General features: G+C 57.1%; 1 protein-coding gene across 2 annotated transcripts in view; it reads left to right on the forward strand.

The window, feature by feature from the left end:
- LMF1 (lipase maturation factor 1) overlaps positions 1–16,260 on the forward strand; it is a 247,098-nt gene that overhangs the window by 204,101 nt on the left and 26,737 nt on the right. The window contains exon 10 of one of the 2 annotated variants that reach the window (XM_062588095.1): positions 604–867. The exons of the other annotated variant lie outside the window; for it this stretch is intronic. Coding sequence (XP_062444079.1) covers positions 604–778 — 175 coding nt within the window. The 3' untranslated portion in view covers positions 779–867. Of the gene's footprint in view, positions 1–603; positions 868–16,260 lie in introns of those variants that run through there. 2 annotated transcript variants of the gene reach the window in all.

Raw genomic sequence — 16,260 nt, forward strand, 5'->3', positions numbered from 1 at the left:
GGCGATGCACGCTGCAAACAGGGAGCCCGGCTCGGAAGGCCTGGGCCGTTGCTCCGTCTCTTGTCAGCATGCCCTACATCAAGCGGGACCAAACCTCCCGGACCACGCGGCGTGTTTAGCCTCCGAATGTGTTTTGCGAGACTGATGAATGCTGCTTTCTGCACTGCTTTAAAATCTCCTTTTCTTTCAACTCCCAGGGCGACCTGAAAACAGATGCGCTCTCAGCCTCTCTAATAAGCTGCGGAGCAAAAGCAACAGCCGGTGGCTGGGGGGGGGGACAGAGGGATGCTGGGGAGGGCTGCGCGGGGCGAGCTGGGCTCTCTACCTGCAAGTGTCGCCTGCGCAAATACTCTGCAGAAAAGAGGGGAAAATACTGGGGTTTGGTTGTTATTCCTGGAAGCTCGGCGGCAGAGGTCTGTGCCGGCGGTGGGCAGCATGCGCGGGGCGGCTGCTCTGCCCGGTGCCGCCCTCGTGAACGGCGCAGGGAGGGCCCCCCGCGTCCCCCACGTCCCCCACGCCGCGGGTCCCCGCCGCGGCGCGCGCTCGCGGGCCTTCGCCCTGCCCCGGGGCCGTTCTCACCGGCTGCCTTCTGTCTCTCCCAAGGTGGATCCGCGCGGAGCACTTCAAGTACAAGTTTAGCCAGCCGGGAGGCAAGCACGCCGGCGACGGGAAGTGGTGGATCCGGAAGAGGATCGGGCCCTACTTCCCCCCCGTGAATCTCCAGGGCCTGAAGAAGTTTTATGCAGACCGGAGCTGGCCTTACCCCGCGCAGGCCTGACGGAGGCGAACGGGCACGAAGGGCGCCAGCAACCGGCTGCCGAAGGCACGAGCCGTCCGCTTCATTATAAATTACAGTTCTTGTTTCTATCTGTATTTTTTTGCGTGCCCGTGTTTACACACGTTTGACGGTGGGTTTCCAGCCGGCCCGTCCACCTGCTGCCGTGGTCTGGTTTTCCTCCGCGTTCTGGTGCTTTGTCCGTCCCGCTGTTTGTCTTTCTCCTCGCGCGCTTGCCGAATGATTGATTTGTTTAGTCTATCTGCTCCATTAGAAAATCATCAGCTCAGAGTCAAGAAAAAGGTGAACCAGTACGGAGTCAAATTAATATTCCTAATTGTACACATTCCAGGTTTGCAACCAGCGTTTACGAAGTGGGCTTTCATAGGTGCAGTGACTCTGGAATTTCGATTTATTATCAGGAAGGTAAAACTCAAGGGGTTGAAAACGAGAAAATGTGCTTTTGGGGAAAGGCTACGTAAAAGCAGAGCTGTTGCCCCCTTTCTCGCCTCGATCTGCTGTGCAAACGGAGGGTCAGCCTCAAGTCTGCTGGGGTTTAGGTGCGGGTTGAAACCCGGGCAGCCCGGGCCTCTCCAACGTGGCGAGCTCAGCGCGAGCGCGGCGAGGAGCCCTTCCCGGCCCGGTGTTTCTGGTCTCCGCCGGGCACACGTGCGGCGTTTCCGAAGGGTTCCCCGAGGGCCGGCGCCGTTAGCGCCGGGAGGGATACGCTGACGGCCCGCTCTGCCCCCGCTCCGTGCGGAGCACGCTCGGGATCGTGGGACCGGCAGCGCGGCCGCGCCGGCCGGGGCTCTTCTCCTGTTGGCCTGAGCCGGGAGGTTGTGACCGCTGCTCGCCGGGGCTGCCGTCGGCCTGCTGGGAGAGCGGGCGGGGGGCCGCGGCGCGGGGTCCCGCGGCCCGGCGCGGGCTGCACCCTCGGCCCGGGGCTGACCTGCTCCCCGGGGACGTCTTTCCCCCCCCATCCCCGGCAGCATGCGGCACCGTTTCCTCCGCCACCACCACCACCACCTCCCAGTTGGCTTTTAATTAATTTCTTTTGGTTCCCAACCCCTGGGTCAGGGCTAATGCAACGCAGACCGTCGCTGGCATTCCTGGTTGCGGTGCGTTGTACTTGTTAAGCCTTTTTCTCCCCCCCCCCCCCTTTTTTTTAATCAAAAATTCTCGCTCCCACTGCCGAGTAATGCCTGGAAGATGATGCACGCTCAAAGGCAGCGAGGAAGGTGCATGCAGGGAATTAAAGCAGAAATGTTTCTCCTGGACAACATTTTTAAGAAGACACAATTGGTTAGCAGGGGGGAGGAAATCGGAAGCGAGTCGCGTTATCTGTTGACCACAGGAGTCCTTGGGGAGGTGTTCTCCTCTGAGCCCTGCGCGGCGAGCGCAGCTTCACGGCAGTCCCAAGTCAGCGCGCCGTAGATCCGTCCGCAAGGTACCGCTGCCTGCGGGCCGCCCTCGCCCCGTTCCCCTTCCGCAGATGTTTTACGGGGCACCCAGCTAGCACCAGGCAACGGCCACCGGGGCCTGACGGCAGCCAAAGCAGCTCTCGGCACCCGGCTGCGGTCTGTCGGTCAAAGCGGCCATCGGCCAAAGCCTCTCGGGACAGCTCTGATGATAGCTCTGCTGTGTTTGCCAAGTTCCTCTCCTGCTCTGGGGTCTCATCTCGGTTGACTCCTTCCTACTGCTTCTCCTGAGGTCGAGATGGGGTTTTTCCTCCCCCCAGATGAAAGTTATCAACCCTTGGGATGTTACAACTACTTCTTCCAAACGGCACGCGCGCCTCTGTCCACGTGCGTGGGTTCCCGAGGGTCCGCGGGTGGTGGGGAGCAACCCCTGCCCCGCAGTGGGAGGCTGGAGAGGCCCCGGGAAGCCTCCCACGAGCCGAGTCCCGGGGTCTTTGCCAAGATTACGGTGTTGCTGGTGCACGGCCGCCAAGCGAGCACGGCTGGATTCCCGCTTGCACACGGCGGGCTGCGCCGGTGCAGGGGCTCTCGAGTTTCTGCAGATCATCTACCTGTCTCCAGGTCTTCCAGGAGGACCGTCCCCAGGAGGTGAAGTGAAGACCAGTGCTGGGTTAAGATGCAACATGTTTACCCTCCCACGGGAATCAGCTGGAGAATCTTTAACGATGAATTTATATTTTGAAGTTCTGTTTCCAAACATAGCAAAGGTCACTTGTTGAGACAGCTGAGCTGTCCACCAGGAGCAGCCTCCATTTCTGCTCTGTTCTGCCTCTCTTCCAAGAACACGGAGATGTTCCCCACTAAACCATCATTACACGGCATTCCACCGACACGGAGGGAACATCTGCCCTCCCCCAAAACCTACCCCCGGAGAGGTCCGGGAGCTCTCCCTGCGCTCAGCGCTGGAGTTTTCGCCAGAAAAAGGGCTGCACGGGCGCAGTCACCTCCGCGCAACGTCTTGGGGCAGTGCATGCAAAGAAATCCAAATGTGACCTGCACAAAGACCCATCTATGCCTATCCAGAGAATTTAATTCCTTTTTCCTGGATCATTAAGAAATTGTGCTTACTCTTTTTAAAGTAAGCGAGCGTCAGTCTGCACGTTCCCACAGAAAATATTCCTATGTCTTCCGTACTCCAAACTGCTTTTAGAAGCTGGCTTTACTTTAATACATATTAAAGGAAAGAGCTTTTTTCCTTCCCAGTAGATTAAGTTTGGCTAAACAATTCAGTGTGAACTGCTGGGCATGAGGCAGAAACCTGTAGGCGAAATTACCCAGCTGCTATAAGTTTAGACCAGCATGGGATGAATTTCAGGATCGTATATTAGTTTTCATTTAATCTGATTATTCTGGGCTGGAGTTCCTGGAGGGTCTTCAGGTTATTGTCAGTCAAAAGAATCCTTAAAAGCTTCCATTTGTGCTCAGCTTTTCCCATTAGAGGTCTATTTTTGTTATGGATCGATTTTTATTTTAATGAAAAAACGATTCCTCCTCTTGCTTTCTTTTCCAGCCAGGGTTGAAGATGAAGCACTGGCAGCTCTTCCTCGCTTCGCTATCAGATGGGCGTCTGGGGAAGGGCTGGCGAGGGCCACCCGGCGCTGGTGACGGGGTCCTGCCAACCCAAGTGCCGTTTTCCTCCTCCGATGAGCTTGTTGGCTCGGTTAAAAGAGACGGGGCAGAACCCGAGGCAGAAAATCCAGAAACTCGTCTCCTCCTGGTAGCGCTTCCTGGTACCTGCCTTGTGCTTCTCAAATCTTCTCTCCCTGGGAAAATGCTTTAAGTGGCTTGAATCCTCGGGGGGGGGGGTCTAGTTCAAAACTCTCAGGCTAATGCAGAACTAATTGATGTTAAAAGCCCGTTGCCGGATGGCTGCGATTCACTCCGTCAGATCTGCGACGCGGGCTGTTTCCGTCTGCCCCCTCCCCGCGACGGCGCGTTTTGGGGGTGCGCGAGGACGGGGGCTGCAAGAATTCGGGGGCTCTTCTCGTCAGCAAAACGCTCTTGAATCCACGTGCGCTTCTGCCGCGGACAGCAGCGGCCTTTCGCCCCGCTCCGCGGCCCGTCTTCGCCCCGCGAGCGGGAGCTACGGGCGGCGCGTTAGCCCCCGCGTTAGCTTCACGGCGGTCGGCGGGGCTTGGCCGGGCCCGTCGCAGCGCCTGGACCGCGGGGTTTCGCCCGTCCGCGCGGTCTGCGAGCCGGCGTCCTCCGCGGTAGCCGCTCGGGAGCAGGTTGCGCGTTGGGCTGAGCTTTTCCCTGTGTGTAAAGCGATCATGCTAAAATCACGCCACCTGCAAGCAGTTACTTAGAATAATAAATAAGTGATAGATTATCAAATAAAGTGTTCGCTTCACATGAGGTCACCCTAGCACCGTGTCGCGGGGCTCGGAGGGCTTGCAGCCGCTTTCCTGCCGCCGATCGCCTAAACAGCTCTTGTATCAGTCAATAAAAACGTTGTAGAGATTAAAGAATCAATTAGGCGTTAGCCAAAGGGGCAGAAGCGTAACCCAAACACGCTGATAAAATCCAGTAGGTGATTATGGGAACGGTTCTTATTTCGTTGTACTTTGTAAAGGAACAGTTGCTCGTTAGCAGGCGTGGAGCAGCCTGCCCGGGACACCTCGCCAGGAGGAAACTGCAGCGTTGGGCGCCCTGTGCGTTGGGCTGAAGGTCGTTGGCTCCTGGCTTCTTCTAGCAACCTCCGATGCTGCTTCTCTGCTGGGCGTGCAGGTTTTCCCAAGGCCAGGACTGGCTCTTGCCAGCGGCGTAAGGGCACCTCCGTGGCCAGCTTCCCTGGTTGGAAATCTTTAAAAAGCGCAAACTCGGTGCTTGTGAGCGGAGCAAAAGGCGCGCGGGGCCCGGCGGCGCCGGGGTCGTCCTGCAGACGCTGGGCTCCGCGGTGGCGCGTCTGCGGCGGTCGCGCTGCCCGTCTGCGAGGGACGTCTGCAGGGGAAGAAACCACATCTGCGGAGCGGGAGCAGGGCTGGCTCACGTCGAGGAACTGCGCCCTCGAGTGCAGGGGAATATGTGTATTATGCGTGACAGATGTCTGCTGTTTATACATGCACAAACTTTGATTAACCAAGTAAAATCTGATCATCTGAAAAAGCATTTAGGGATGTATATATTAGAATTCTTTAAAATATTTACCAGATGGCCTTCCCTTTGCCATGAAAATTCGTCCGCAGCGCCAGCTCTCGCCCGTAACAGCGATTCGCAGTCGGGGCTCGGGCTGTCTCGGCAGCGCTGCCGGGGAATGTCGCGTTTTGCTAACGCACGCCAGCAGTTACCGAGTGCTGGCCTCGCGCGAAGCCTCCCCTCCTCGGGGCTCTCCGGGTGCCGGCGCAAGCGAGGGTGTAGCAAGGTGTCAGCAGAACGTATCGTCCACAAAATCATTTCCAAGAGAGGGAAGTCCAAGTGCATTGCTTCGCTTTTTTTTTTTTTTCCTTCTTCTGTTAGGAGAAAACGTTTGGTTTTAGAAGAGGGAAGACAGACTGGATTTCATTGTTTCAAGCTGGTTTTGTCTTCCATTTCCAGAATGGAAGTTAGATGTTTTCCAGTTGATTTTTTATGTAATTTCTATCCCCCGAGAAGCTTCAGACTCTTCCCTCTTCCCATTCAGAATGAAAATGCATTTTGCAACGCAAGCTTCCGGGGGGGGCGGATGCGCCGCTCGCTCCCTCGCTCGCCTCCCTGCTTTGCAAGGATATTGCTCTTCCAGGCTCCCGATTTCGTGCTTTTGTCTGCGTGCGGTCGGGACGGCAGGGATTTGTGCAGTAGGGAGCCTTGGCAGAGCCGAGCTTGTGCTAAGTTAGCTTTTCTTGTTTTGCCGTAAGCCTGGATTGCACGAGTGAGGCTTTGGAAATAACCAGTACGGAGGCTTTTTGCATGCACCCGTCTGGCACCTTCATGTTTTTTAAACTGTGATCTTCAAAACGGCAAGGCGAACCTCGGCATTTTTAAGACGTGAGCCCTCCTGCAGCTGCCCGGGGCCTGGGGCTTATTTCGAAGGAGGTGCACGGGCCAGACGTGCTGCTGCCCTGCCGCTGGCCGCTGTGGCTGGGCTGCTTCCCACTGAGCCGACTGGCCGGCCGGGGCACGAGCGGGTCCCCGCTCGCACCCCAGCTCTGCCTGCACCCCCGCGAGTGGCTGGGACAGAGAATTCTTTCTTTTCCTTTTTGCTTTTTTTTTTCCTCTGCTTTTTGCAGGTCGAATACCAGCAGATCATGTTGTGGCTCCAGGCAGACTGCTTGTAGTTGGTGCATTTTAGGAAGCGGTATCGGAGAGCTGCTCTCCGCTGATCCGGGGGGCAGTTTCACCCTGCTAGAGCCGAGCGGGTCCCAGCCAGCCCCGGCAGCCGGCTGCATGCCCTGGGCTACGGCACCGCCTGGCCTGTGTTTTTCCACATGCACAAAAAAAAGAGAATTAAAGAAGAAGCCCGAGGGCTAGGTCCCCAGCATGTGTAAGCCAGCACGGCCCTTGCAAAAGTTAATTTTCGCCAGCTGTAAAGCAGGCCTCGAGTTCAGAAGCGGGCCCTGGCCGCTGCGTGCACGGCTGCGGCGTTAGGAAGGGGAAAAGCGCTCGGAGCTGGTGAGGGGCCCGTCCGCGGCCGCTGCAGGGAGCACGGTTTCCAGTGCAAAGGAGAGAGGAGCCCAGTCCTCGCTGGGGGGCTGCGTGCTGCCAAGCCCCGGGTTATCCTCCGCCTGGCCCGGGCGCCCACGCTGTCCTACGCTCTCGTTCCTTAACGAGGCCCAGGGTAAAAAGACACCCGTGGCCGAGCCGCGTGCCGACCCCGAGGCGCGAGCTGCTCCCGCGCTTGGGGCAAAGCAGCAGGAAACCGTAAGCGCAGGTAAGCGCCGACGTTTGGGGTAATGCACGAGGGCGGCTGCAGCGTGTCGGTTAATACCGGCTTGTATAAATGCCGACACGGATCTCGGTACCGTCCCGGAGCTGCAGCGCTGGCTGCCTGCGTTTATTGGCAAAATCCCCCGTCTTTGTCTCCCGGGCCCGATTCTAGCTCCAACTGCTCTTCCGAAGGAGGAGCCAGATCTGCCCGCTCCAGCTTCTAGAGGCTCCCAGCCAAGGTACCAGAGATGCAGTCCCACCGGCTGCACTGCTACAGCAGCAGGCTCCTGCAGGAGTAGTGTTGTGACTAATGCGGAGAGACTAAGCAGGGCAAGTATGCCGTGCGAATAAAAGGCAGATTTACAAAGCCGAGGGTTCTTATCTCCTGGAATAAAGTGGCTTTTAGGAAGGCTGAGACGCACGGGTTTTCCCGTGCTGCACGGTGGGCACGCGCCGCTTGCACCCCCGCGTAGCCGGTGCCCGCGGCCCCGGGCGGAGGAGCCGCTCGGCCGCCGGGGACCCCGGGGAGAGCGGGGCGCCCGGGACCCCGTCCGCCGCTGCGTATCGCAGCCCGCTCTCTCCCTACGGGATGCCCCGTCTTTCCTGTTTACTTGTTATTTTGGAAATGGAACAATAAATAATTTATCGCCGATTGGTTGGCGCATGTCCGACTTGTCAGTTAAGTTGATTTTAACTGGCCGAGTGTCAGGGCAAAAGGCCAGGAACGCTGTGTTAGGGAACAGTCAACAAAACGATTATAAGATTAACACCTTGTTTAGTGGTCAGATACTGTCAAGTGGTAAAGGATTGCTCCGGTTCGTCTCTATAGAGCATCGCTCACAAATTACCTTATTAAGCAGGCTCTTGCTCGCGGTCCGCTCCCTGCACCTGTGTCCTCAGATATTTGCATTCATCCTGGAGAGGGGGCGAACACTCTGCCCGGGCCGGGCCGAGTCCGTGCAGCTGCGAGCGCATTATTTGCTGCTAACGTATTTGCATCTCAATGAGCCCCTGATTAATATTTAAAGAGCCAGCTGTCCAAGCCACCTATGAAAGAAAAAAAGCGCTCTCTCTCTCTCTCTCTCTCTCTCTCTTTTTTTTTTTTTTAGGGATAACACTTACTGCCCTTTATCAAGTATGCTTCATTTTTTACCCCCTATTCTTTTATTTAAAAGAAAAAATGCCGGGGGAAAAATATGAAACGCCATTAATGAGTTATCAGTGAATTAGTTGTGCTGCTTTCAATGCGTCTCAGTCCTTTTGTGCCGTAGTTGCAGCTGCATAAGCAGGTTTTGAAGGGTGGGAGCCCAGCAGCCCGAGCCGGTGCGAGCCCATGGGAACCGCGTCGAAGGAGAGCGCAAAACTCGCGACGAGGCCTCCAAAATCAGCAGCCCTTCCAAAGGATTAAGGTCTTGAGACGCCTCCGTGCGAGAGGTTGGGGCGTCCATCGCGTTTGCGGTGCTTTCGAGGAGGCGCCGAAGGCAGACGCGGCGGCGGGAGCTCGGCAGACGTGCGGGCAGCTCCGCCCGGCGCCCCGGCTCGGATTAGGGCGATGCTGATAAGGGTGGTAATGAGGTTACTCGTACGGAGCGCCGAGCCCCGCAGCGGTTGCTTCCGCGTCCTTTCGGTCCCTAGGGGTTTGCGTCCCGCCGTCACCGGGCAGCCGGGGCATGGCCGCGTTTTTTCCCGGCGCCCGGTGGGCGACACTGGTTGATACCAGCTGAGGAGCTGGCCCGCGAAGGGAAAAAATAGATAAAAAGGGAAAGGAGCCGGCTGATCAATTGAAATGCCAGCGAAAACCTGAGAATTGGTAGTTTCTCTGCACCATCGAACGTCCGGCCTTTTTTTTTTGTTTGTTTTTCAGGCTTAAAAGCTGTGGTTTTAATAGACCGCTTTCCCTTGAGCGTTTGTCAATAATCCTCAGCCAAAGCGGGAGCTTTGTTATCCCAACGAGCGGGAGTCGCGCGGGGCTCCGGGAAAAGGCTTTCCATCAGCGAGCCCTGGGAAGGACGCGACAGGACTTGAGTTTCCGGTAAAACGGGCGGAGAAGGGCGAAGTTAACGGCGGGGAACGGCGTCGGGAGGCTGCTCCGACGGCGGCCCGGCCTCGGCGGCCCGGGCGGCGCGTGAGCGTGCGGCGAGGCGTTCCGCGTTGGAAAGCCCGGCTCGGCCAGGCCGGCGCTCGCCCAGGTTTTCCGCGGCCGGCGCGGCCACGTCGCGCGTGGCCCCCGTGCCCGCTCCACACCGAGGGCTGCTTTGGCCTCAGGTTTTCCCGCGGGCGTTCTTCCAGCGCTGCGCTTTTACAGTTACCCGGTTTCGCTATCTGTTCCCCACGCTCCTGCTTCTGGTCTGTTTAAGAGCAAGACTGTAGCATTAAGGTGATTTACAGCCGTCCCTGGAGCCGAAGGGCAGAGGGCCGGGTACTTTTTTTTTCCTTTTCCTCAGGTGAAAGAAAACCTACGACGTTAACTCACGAGACATTACAACGACTGCTCCTTCAAGCCTTGATTTACGAGCTCAGATTTATGAGTTAAAAATTATTATTCCGCTCACACAGATCTTCCCCCCTCCTCCGCCGGCCGTTTTAGTGCTTGTGAAGGGCGAAGGTTTCGACGGCTCCTGGAAGCAGAAGCCCTTAGCGCCTGCGCACGCGGGGCGCGAGGCGCCGGCCGGGCTCTTCGGCGCTGCCCGGGTACGAGCCGCCTCCGCCCCGCCTTAGCCGAACGGAGCAGAAGGTTTCCGTGAGCGGGAGCCGGCCTGGCGAGCGAAGCGGCTCTTCGCTCAGCAAGCGCAGGAGCAGCGAGAGCCGCAGCGGCGGTTCGAGCACCGGGGCTCCGCGGCGCTGCCGGGACCGAAAAGCGCTTCTGCCGGCGCCGCCTCTGCCGCCCGGCGCGCGCCGGCCCCTTGCCTTGGAGGCTGCTCTGGAAACACTTGTATTTTTAATCGGTGAGGTCCCTATCCCTCCCCTCCCCCCCGGTCCCCCAAGTGACACCGACATTTGGGGGCTAAACGAAGCTGGCAGCAGTCTTTAAAGTCTAAACATCCATGAAATACCAGGGAGCAAAAAATATCCCCTTTAAAGCATGCGGCGCGCAGTGGCTCGGCGAGCCCGGGGGATTAAAACCCTCGCGGAGCTTGGGAAACGCTGCCAGAGCCCCTGCTGCACTTCATTAACGCACAGTTTTGACGCAGCTCGCCTTATTCACTAACAATTTAGTTGACCAAAGCCCGGATCGAAAGGGACAGGCAACTGCGCGGCGTTTCGTTGCGTTTTCAGCTTTTCTTTCGCGTCAGTTTGCCCTCTGCGGCCGCAGCCGCGCTGAGCCGAAACAGGGCCGTTCGCACCCGCATCGGCAGCAGGACCCGGCGCCGGCGGTTCGCCCCGGCGCGGCCCACGGGGGCTTCCCGGCGGCCCCGGCCGCCCTCCCCGGCCTGCCCGGGCTTCGCTCATGCAGCCTCGGTCCTGCAACGTTTCTTCCAGAGCGTCAAAAAAGAGCAAGCGGGAAAACGCTTCTGCTTTTCCTTGATGCCAAAATAACATTTTAGGCGTTTTGAAAGTCAGAACAGAAAGGAAAAGTTTCACCGGCTTTGGCTGTTTCCTGCGGAAATTTCCATTTTCCTGAAAAAGCCATTTTTTTAATTGAAAAACGTGCTCAGAGCGAGAAGGCACAAGAACGCTTCAATCTGCACGTGGCGAATGCAAATGCTCCGCGGTGTCTGTCCATCCCCGAGGATGTTTGTGGTCCAGGCGGGGCAGCAAGGCTTTGCAGATGCAGGGGGCCTCCAGCATCCTGCAGCGTGTTCGTGGTTGGTATTTCCAAAAAGCCTAAAGGTAGTAATCCACGTTAAGAAAATTTCATCGGGAGAAATGAGCCGATTTCAGCCTGCAAGGGCACAACGGAGCAGCTCAGATGGTATCTAACTCTTTTCATCTCCTTCATCAGCCTGCTACGAAAGTCAGGCAGATTTTTCTTCCCATAAATTGGCTCCGAAAGAAAAAAGATTGATCCCAGGTTGTGATTTTATATTTCAAGAATTTGGGGCTTGGTTCTCTTTATTGCAGAAGCAACTTTACAGCTGGGTCAGCTGAGGGAGCTTATGGACTTCAGTTCATATGCCACGCTGCGACTCAAGCGGCTCAAACATGGTGCGGCCGGTCAGCGTGGCGGGAGGCCCCACGCGGCAGGTGGGTTGTGCTATGGAAAGAAATTATGGGCACTTCTCCTCCTTATTAACCTGTATGCGAGCTACTCTGCCTCCAGGCACGTACAGCTTAGGGAGCCTCTGACCATGCTCATTCCCTCCTGATGCTCCAGTGGTACCTGTCTGGGGAAGGACACTGGGCTGGAGGATCCTCAGCTAGGTCAGGAACTTTATGCTCTCCTCCGTCTGCGTGCCATGTGCATCATGGACCTCCTCAGCCATGGAGCTGCTCCTCCTCTGAGAAGCAAGACCGTGATGTGTTGCCTGGAGCTCGCCCGGCCGTGGAGCTGCTTCTCCTCGCATGGCCAGCCGAGGAGCAGCACTGCGTGAAAGCCTGAGAGATGCTCTGGCGTTCGGGCCAGAACAGAAATGGTCCCGGGAGACTCGAGCAGCCAGGTCCGAATACGGCTCCATCATGTGCATCTTCTCGAGGAAGAGCCAGCCAGTGTTCCCACAGTCTGTGTCACGGTTCCCCGCATAACCAAGGCGTTCAGACAAACAAAACAGAAAACCCTCGGTCTCTCTGGAGACAAGTCACAAACAGAAAGCCAGGCCAAGCTCATTGATATAACTGTGTGCAGTGAATCACTCGACCAGCTGTAGTTGAAGCAATTTGGGTCAAATATGCACCCTGGCGCAACTCCACTGACTTATCTTGCATTTCACTTGTTCTACCTCGCCTCAGAGCTCGGCTCACAGTGCTTTTAGTTAACTGTAACGGCTTCGGCGCTGAAGGTGGACACCTGCTCGTGCAAATTTACCTAAGGAACCTGCTGGTTAGTCCCCATTCGGCTTTATTCATGGCTGGTTCTTGTTGCAGCTGTGCACAAGGGATAGCAAGACCAGCATTAAACAAGAGTTTTGCCAAGCTATTAATGTTCCCCTTGGGTGGTGGGGGACTCCAGAGGTGCACGGTGTGTAAGCAGGTCCATAAAACATGCCCAGCAGCGTCCCAAAGCCACTGGAGCGAGGGGCTTCCAGGGAGGACAAGCCACCTCCGCAAGCAAGTGGTGGGTCTCGGTCCTGCTCCCAATTAGCACAGACGGGCTCAGGGGACCTCGCTCCAAGATTACATCAGTAGCATGAGGATGCTGAGCGTACTGTCTGGGAATCCAGAGTAAGAGGGGTTTTTTCTTTGAGATTATGTGTATGATAAAATATGTTCTTTGGCCTGTCTCATTCAGGCAGCCTGCAAAACGGGGACGTGGTACAAGAGCAACGTCGCTTGGGGTCCTGGCACCCGGGCAAGGGGAGCGGCGGGGCTCTCTGCACCGGTTGCCAGCTTTGCCCGGTGGGCGCAACGCCGCATCCTCTGCCCGACCGGGAGCAGAGCCGGGGACGTCCCGCCAGGGCCGACGGCTGCACGAGCCCACGCGCCGCTCTGCGCCCGCGCCCACGCGGCACCCACGCCTGCACCCTGCATCGCCCCGCGCGTGCAGCGAGCTCGGGAGCAGAGAGAGATTTTTCCTACCCAAATTGAGCGCTTCTGAGGAGTGAGATTTCACCCCAAACCCCAGCAAAAATTGGCTCCAGTTCAATATTTCAGCAAGAAGGTGAAATTTTTCTGGAGGAGGGGGGAAAAATGGAAGAAAAATGTCAATGGGGATCTTAGTAAGTCATTGCAGTCCCCTGCCTGCCCCAAGCATAGAGCAGGCTGGAATCGCTCCAGAATTACAGTTTCAACCAAAAGACACTAAAGCAAACAAGCAAACAAACAAAAAAACACTTGGCCCTGTTTTTCACGGCTCCCTTCCCCCTCCTTTTGATCGTCACTGTCTTGCACAGCCCTGGTGTAGGCAGATAACGGAGGATTTCACCCGTCTCTTTAAAGTAGTTGAGCGGAAGAATGCAGCCTTTGTAAGGGGGTTTCTGAAGTCCTCTGTTCTGGTAAGGTTGGAAATAGCACAAAAACATCCTTTCTCACTATATTGTGTCCCTTCCAGCTCTGAGCTCCACCACGACCCAGATGTTTAGATGCTGATGCTGAAAAGGAAAATAAGAGCCGTGGAGGGAAAGCCAAGAGTGCGGGGACGCGGTGTGAAAGTCGCTGCTAGAAACCTGCACTGACGGGGGGGGAGATGTCTCTTTTCTAACCGGGGGGGGGGGGGAGAAGTCACTGAAGGAGATTAAGACACTGTGAATTAACATCTTAGTAGGTACTGTGGTGACAGCTAGTCCAGCCGTGCGGCTCCTTACATGCGACTATATAGTTTTGCTTTAAAGCAGTGTGTATATTCGGCCTTGAGCATATCCAGGGTTTCTTAGTATCAAGCATTTTTTCTGCCTTTTGCTCTGATTCTCCTTTTTGCACCTTATCATTCTCAAGTAAGAGCTTTTCTTGGGCCAGTGGTCGGTGGGAGCTTACTGGTCTGCTTTTAAAATTATCCTTATTCACCAGAAGGAACCCCCCTAGGAGCAGGTGTGGAAGAACTCTGTTATTATATAACTGATTGGACGGGGAAGGCTAACTGTGAAACTCTTCTTTATTGTCCATATCCTCGCTCTAATTAGTGCGTCTCCGCAAGGACTTCTCCCGCTCCCCATCGGCTCCCTAATTGCTCCACCTCAGCAGGAATTTCTCCAAATGTCCAAGCTCCTAATTTATTACTTCCACGAGGGTCTCCGAGTGCGGTGTCGCAGGCGGGGGGTCAGGGGTTGCTGGAACATCCCCTCGCCTTGCTGCCGCGGAAGCTCCCGCGTGTGGGCAGGCGGCTGGGTGCAGAGGCGCTCGGCCGTCCGGCCGGGGGAAACGGTCTGCGCGGGGCGAGGAAAGAGCCCAGGGAGGAGGGAGACCCCTCCGAGGTCCCTGCCCCTGCCTTGCATTGCATGGCTGTGTTGCATGGCTGCATTGCACGACTGCATTGCACCGCTGCATTGCACCGCTGCATTGCACATCTGTGTTGCACATCTGTGTTGCACGGCTGCATTGCACGACTGCGTTGCACAGCTGCATTGCACAGCTGCAATACATGGCCACGTTGCATGGCTGCTGTGCACGGGTGTGTTGCACGGCTGTACTGTATGGCTGTAATGTGTGGCCGCGTTTCATGGCTGCATTGCACAGCTGCAGTGCACAGCTGCAGCGCACAGCCACGTTACACGGCTATGTTGCACGTCTGCTTGCACACATGCGAGCACACGCAGTCAGAGGCGGCTCTCGCAGGGCATCTCTTGCCCCACTGCTGCTCCCGTCACCCGCCATCTCCCACCAGCCCTTCCCATTTTCGCCTTCCTCCTCGTCTTCCCCTTCCTCTTCGCTTGCCAGCCCAGAGGCTGGGTGAAGCCGCAGCCCGTTTCCCCCCAGCCCCTCTCCCGCCCGCCCTCTCCCTGATTGCGGCTAATTCAATTTGCTTCTCCCTAACCAGCTTCCCATAGTTTGACCATTAACAAATGGACTTGGCCGGAGGCCTCGGGGACCATTTGCATGATAAACCTGCTGCGGCTGCTCGCGCGCCAGGGCCCCGGGCACCGGCGCGCACAAGTGCTCGGCTCTGCCAGGAGCCCCTCTCTCGGCTGGTGACGGAGAGGTGCCAAATCTCAGCGGCGCTGGTGCCAATTCGGAGAGAAAGGGGCGAGAAAGCTGCACACAAAGAGAGGTTTATAGCCCGGCCGGGCACCTGACACTGGAGGGAGGGAGGGCTGAGACGTGCTTAGCCCTGATAATCCCCAGTTTGAGTTTAATATATATCTATTTTTTTTTAAATCAAAAGCACAGCAACAGCTGGGGCTGAAGCCTTCCAGGAGATGAACTCATGAACAACTGTTCAAAATAACTTTATTCGTACTGCTATTAGCTCAGTCCACTGGGGAGCAACCAATTATTTGGGATTGCTAGAGGCAGATAAGGGCAGGGTGGAAAACCGAGGGCTGCTGGAGCCAGGGGCTGGACTGGCTCCGGGCACCTCGTGGCCTCTCCACCCTTGGGACACGGTTGTGCTGGGGGCTGAAGCAGGGTTTTGGCCATGTGGCATTTGCACGCGGCGTTGCACGTACGTGCGAGGTGTTGCACGCACGCACGCACAGGGTGTTGCACGCACACGCGAGGCATTGCACGCGCGCATGGGTTGTGGCACGCGCACGCGGGGCAGGCGCTGCGTGCACGTGTGTGCCGCAGGCAGGCTTGCTGGGCTGTTTGCGGGTGGATACGTGCCATTTTTGCCTAAAAAAGCCACGTGGCGCTGATGCTGCGGAGCTAACAAGCCTGTCCTGGCTGGCCAGTCCATCCGGCTAACCAGCCCCCGGAGCAGGCACGGCGTCAGCGTGGGGAAAGGCGGAGGCTGCGGGTTCCCCGCGCAGGGCCGGGGCCCCGCGGCTGCCCGGCCCGAGCCTGCCGAGCCCAGCGTCGTGCGGGAAGCATTTCCCCAGAGACAGAGGAACAATTTGGAAGCAAGAACCAAAATGGGCAAATTATTTATTATTATCCCAGATTTGCAAGAAATCCTGGCGCTATTGCAGTGCGCCCGAGGCACGGAGCCGGGGCGACGGCCCCTGAGCCTCTGCGGAGGCAGAGCCGAGCGCGGGCGTGCGGGGCTGCGCCCGCTGCCCTCGCTCCCCCGGGGGCCGTTTCGAGGCCCATTTCCCTCCGTCCCCAAGCCTCGTTCTTTCCCTCAGACACCAAGGGTTAAAGCGGAGTTTCTCCAGCTCTTCCAGGCAGTTGAGGCCGGAGCCGGACATTTCTGCTTTCCAGCATGACATCAAGCAAACCTGAGAGTGAGATCTGTGAGCCAGCAAAATCATCTCCCAGGGGAAGGAAAGGTGGAAGCTAAACCGCGAAAAGCTGGGCTGCTGAGAAGAGCCTGCCCAGGCCAGGAGACAGACTGCATGATCTAATAGGTCTTTTCCATTTCTCGCTCCTGTGATTCAAGAAGTCTTGTCACTAGGGATTTTTTAAAAATAGCCTGGCTGCAACATAAGGCGGTGGATGTAAGGATCAGTCCTGCCTTGGCTGGGAGACAGGTTGGTC

The sequence above is a fragment of the Rhea pennata genome, chromosome 15 (assembly GCF_028389875.1).
Source record: "Rhea pennata isolate bPtePen1 chromosome 15, bPtePen1.pri, whole genome shotgun sequence".
In the NCBI taxonomy this organism is placed as follows: Eukaryota; Metazoa; Chordata; class Aves; order Rheiformes; family Rheidae; genus Rhea; species Rhea pennata.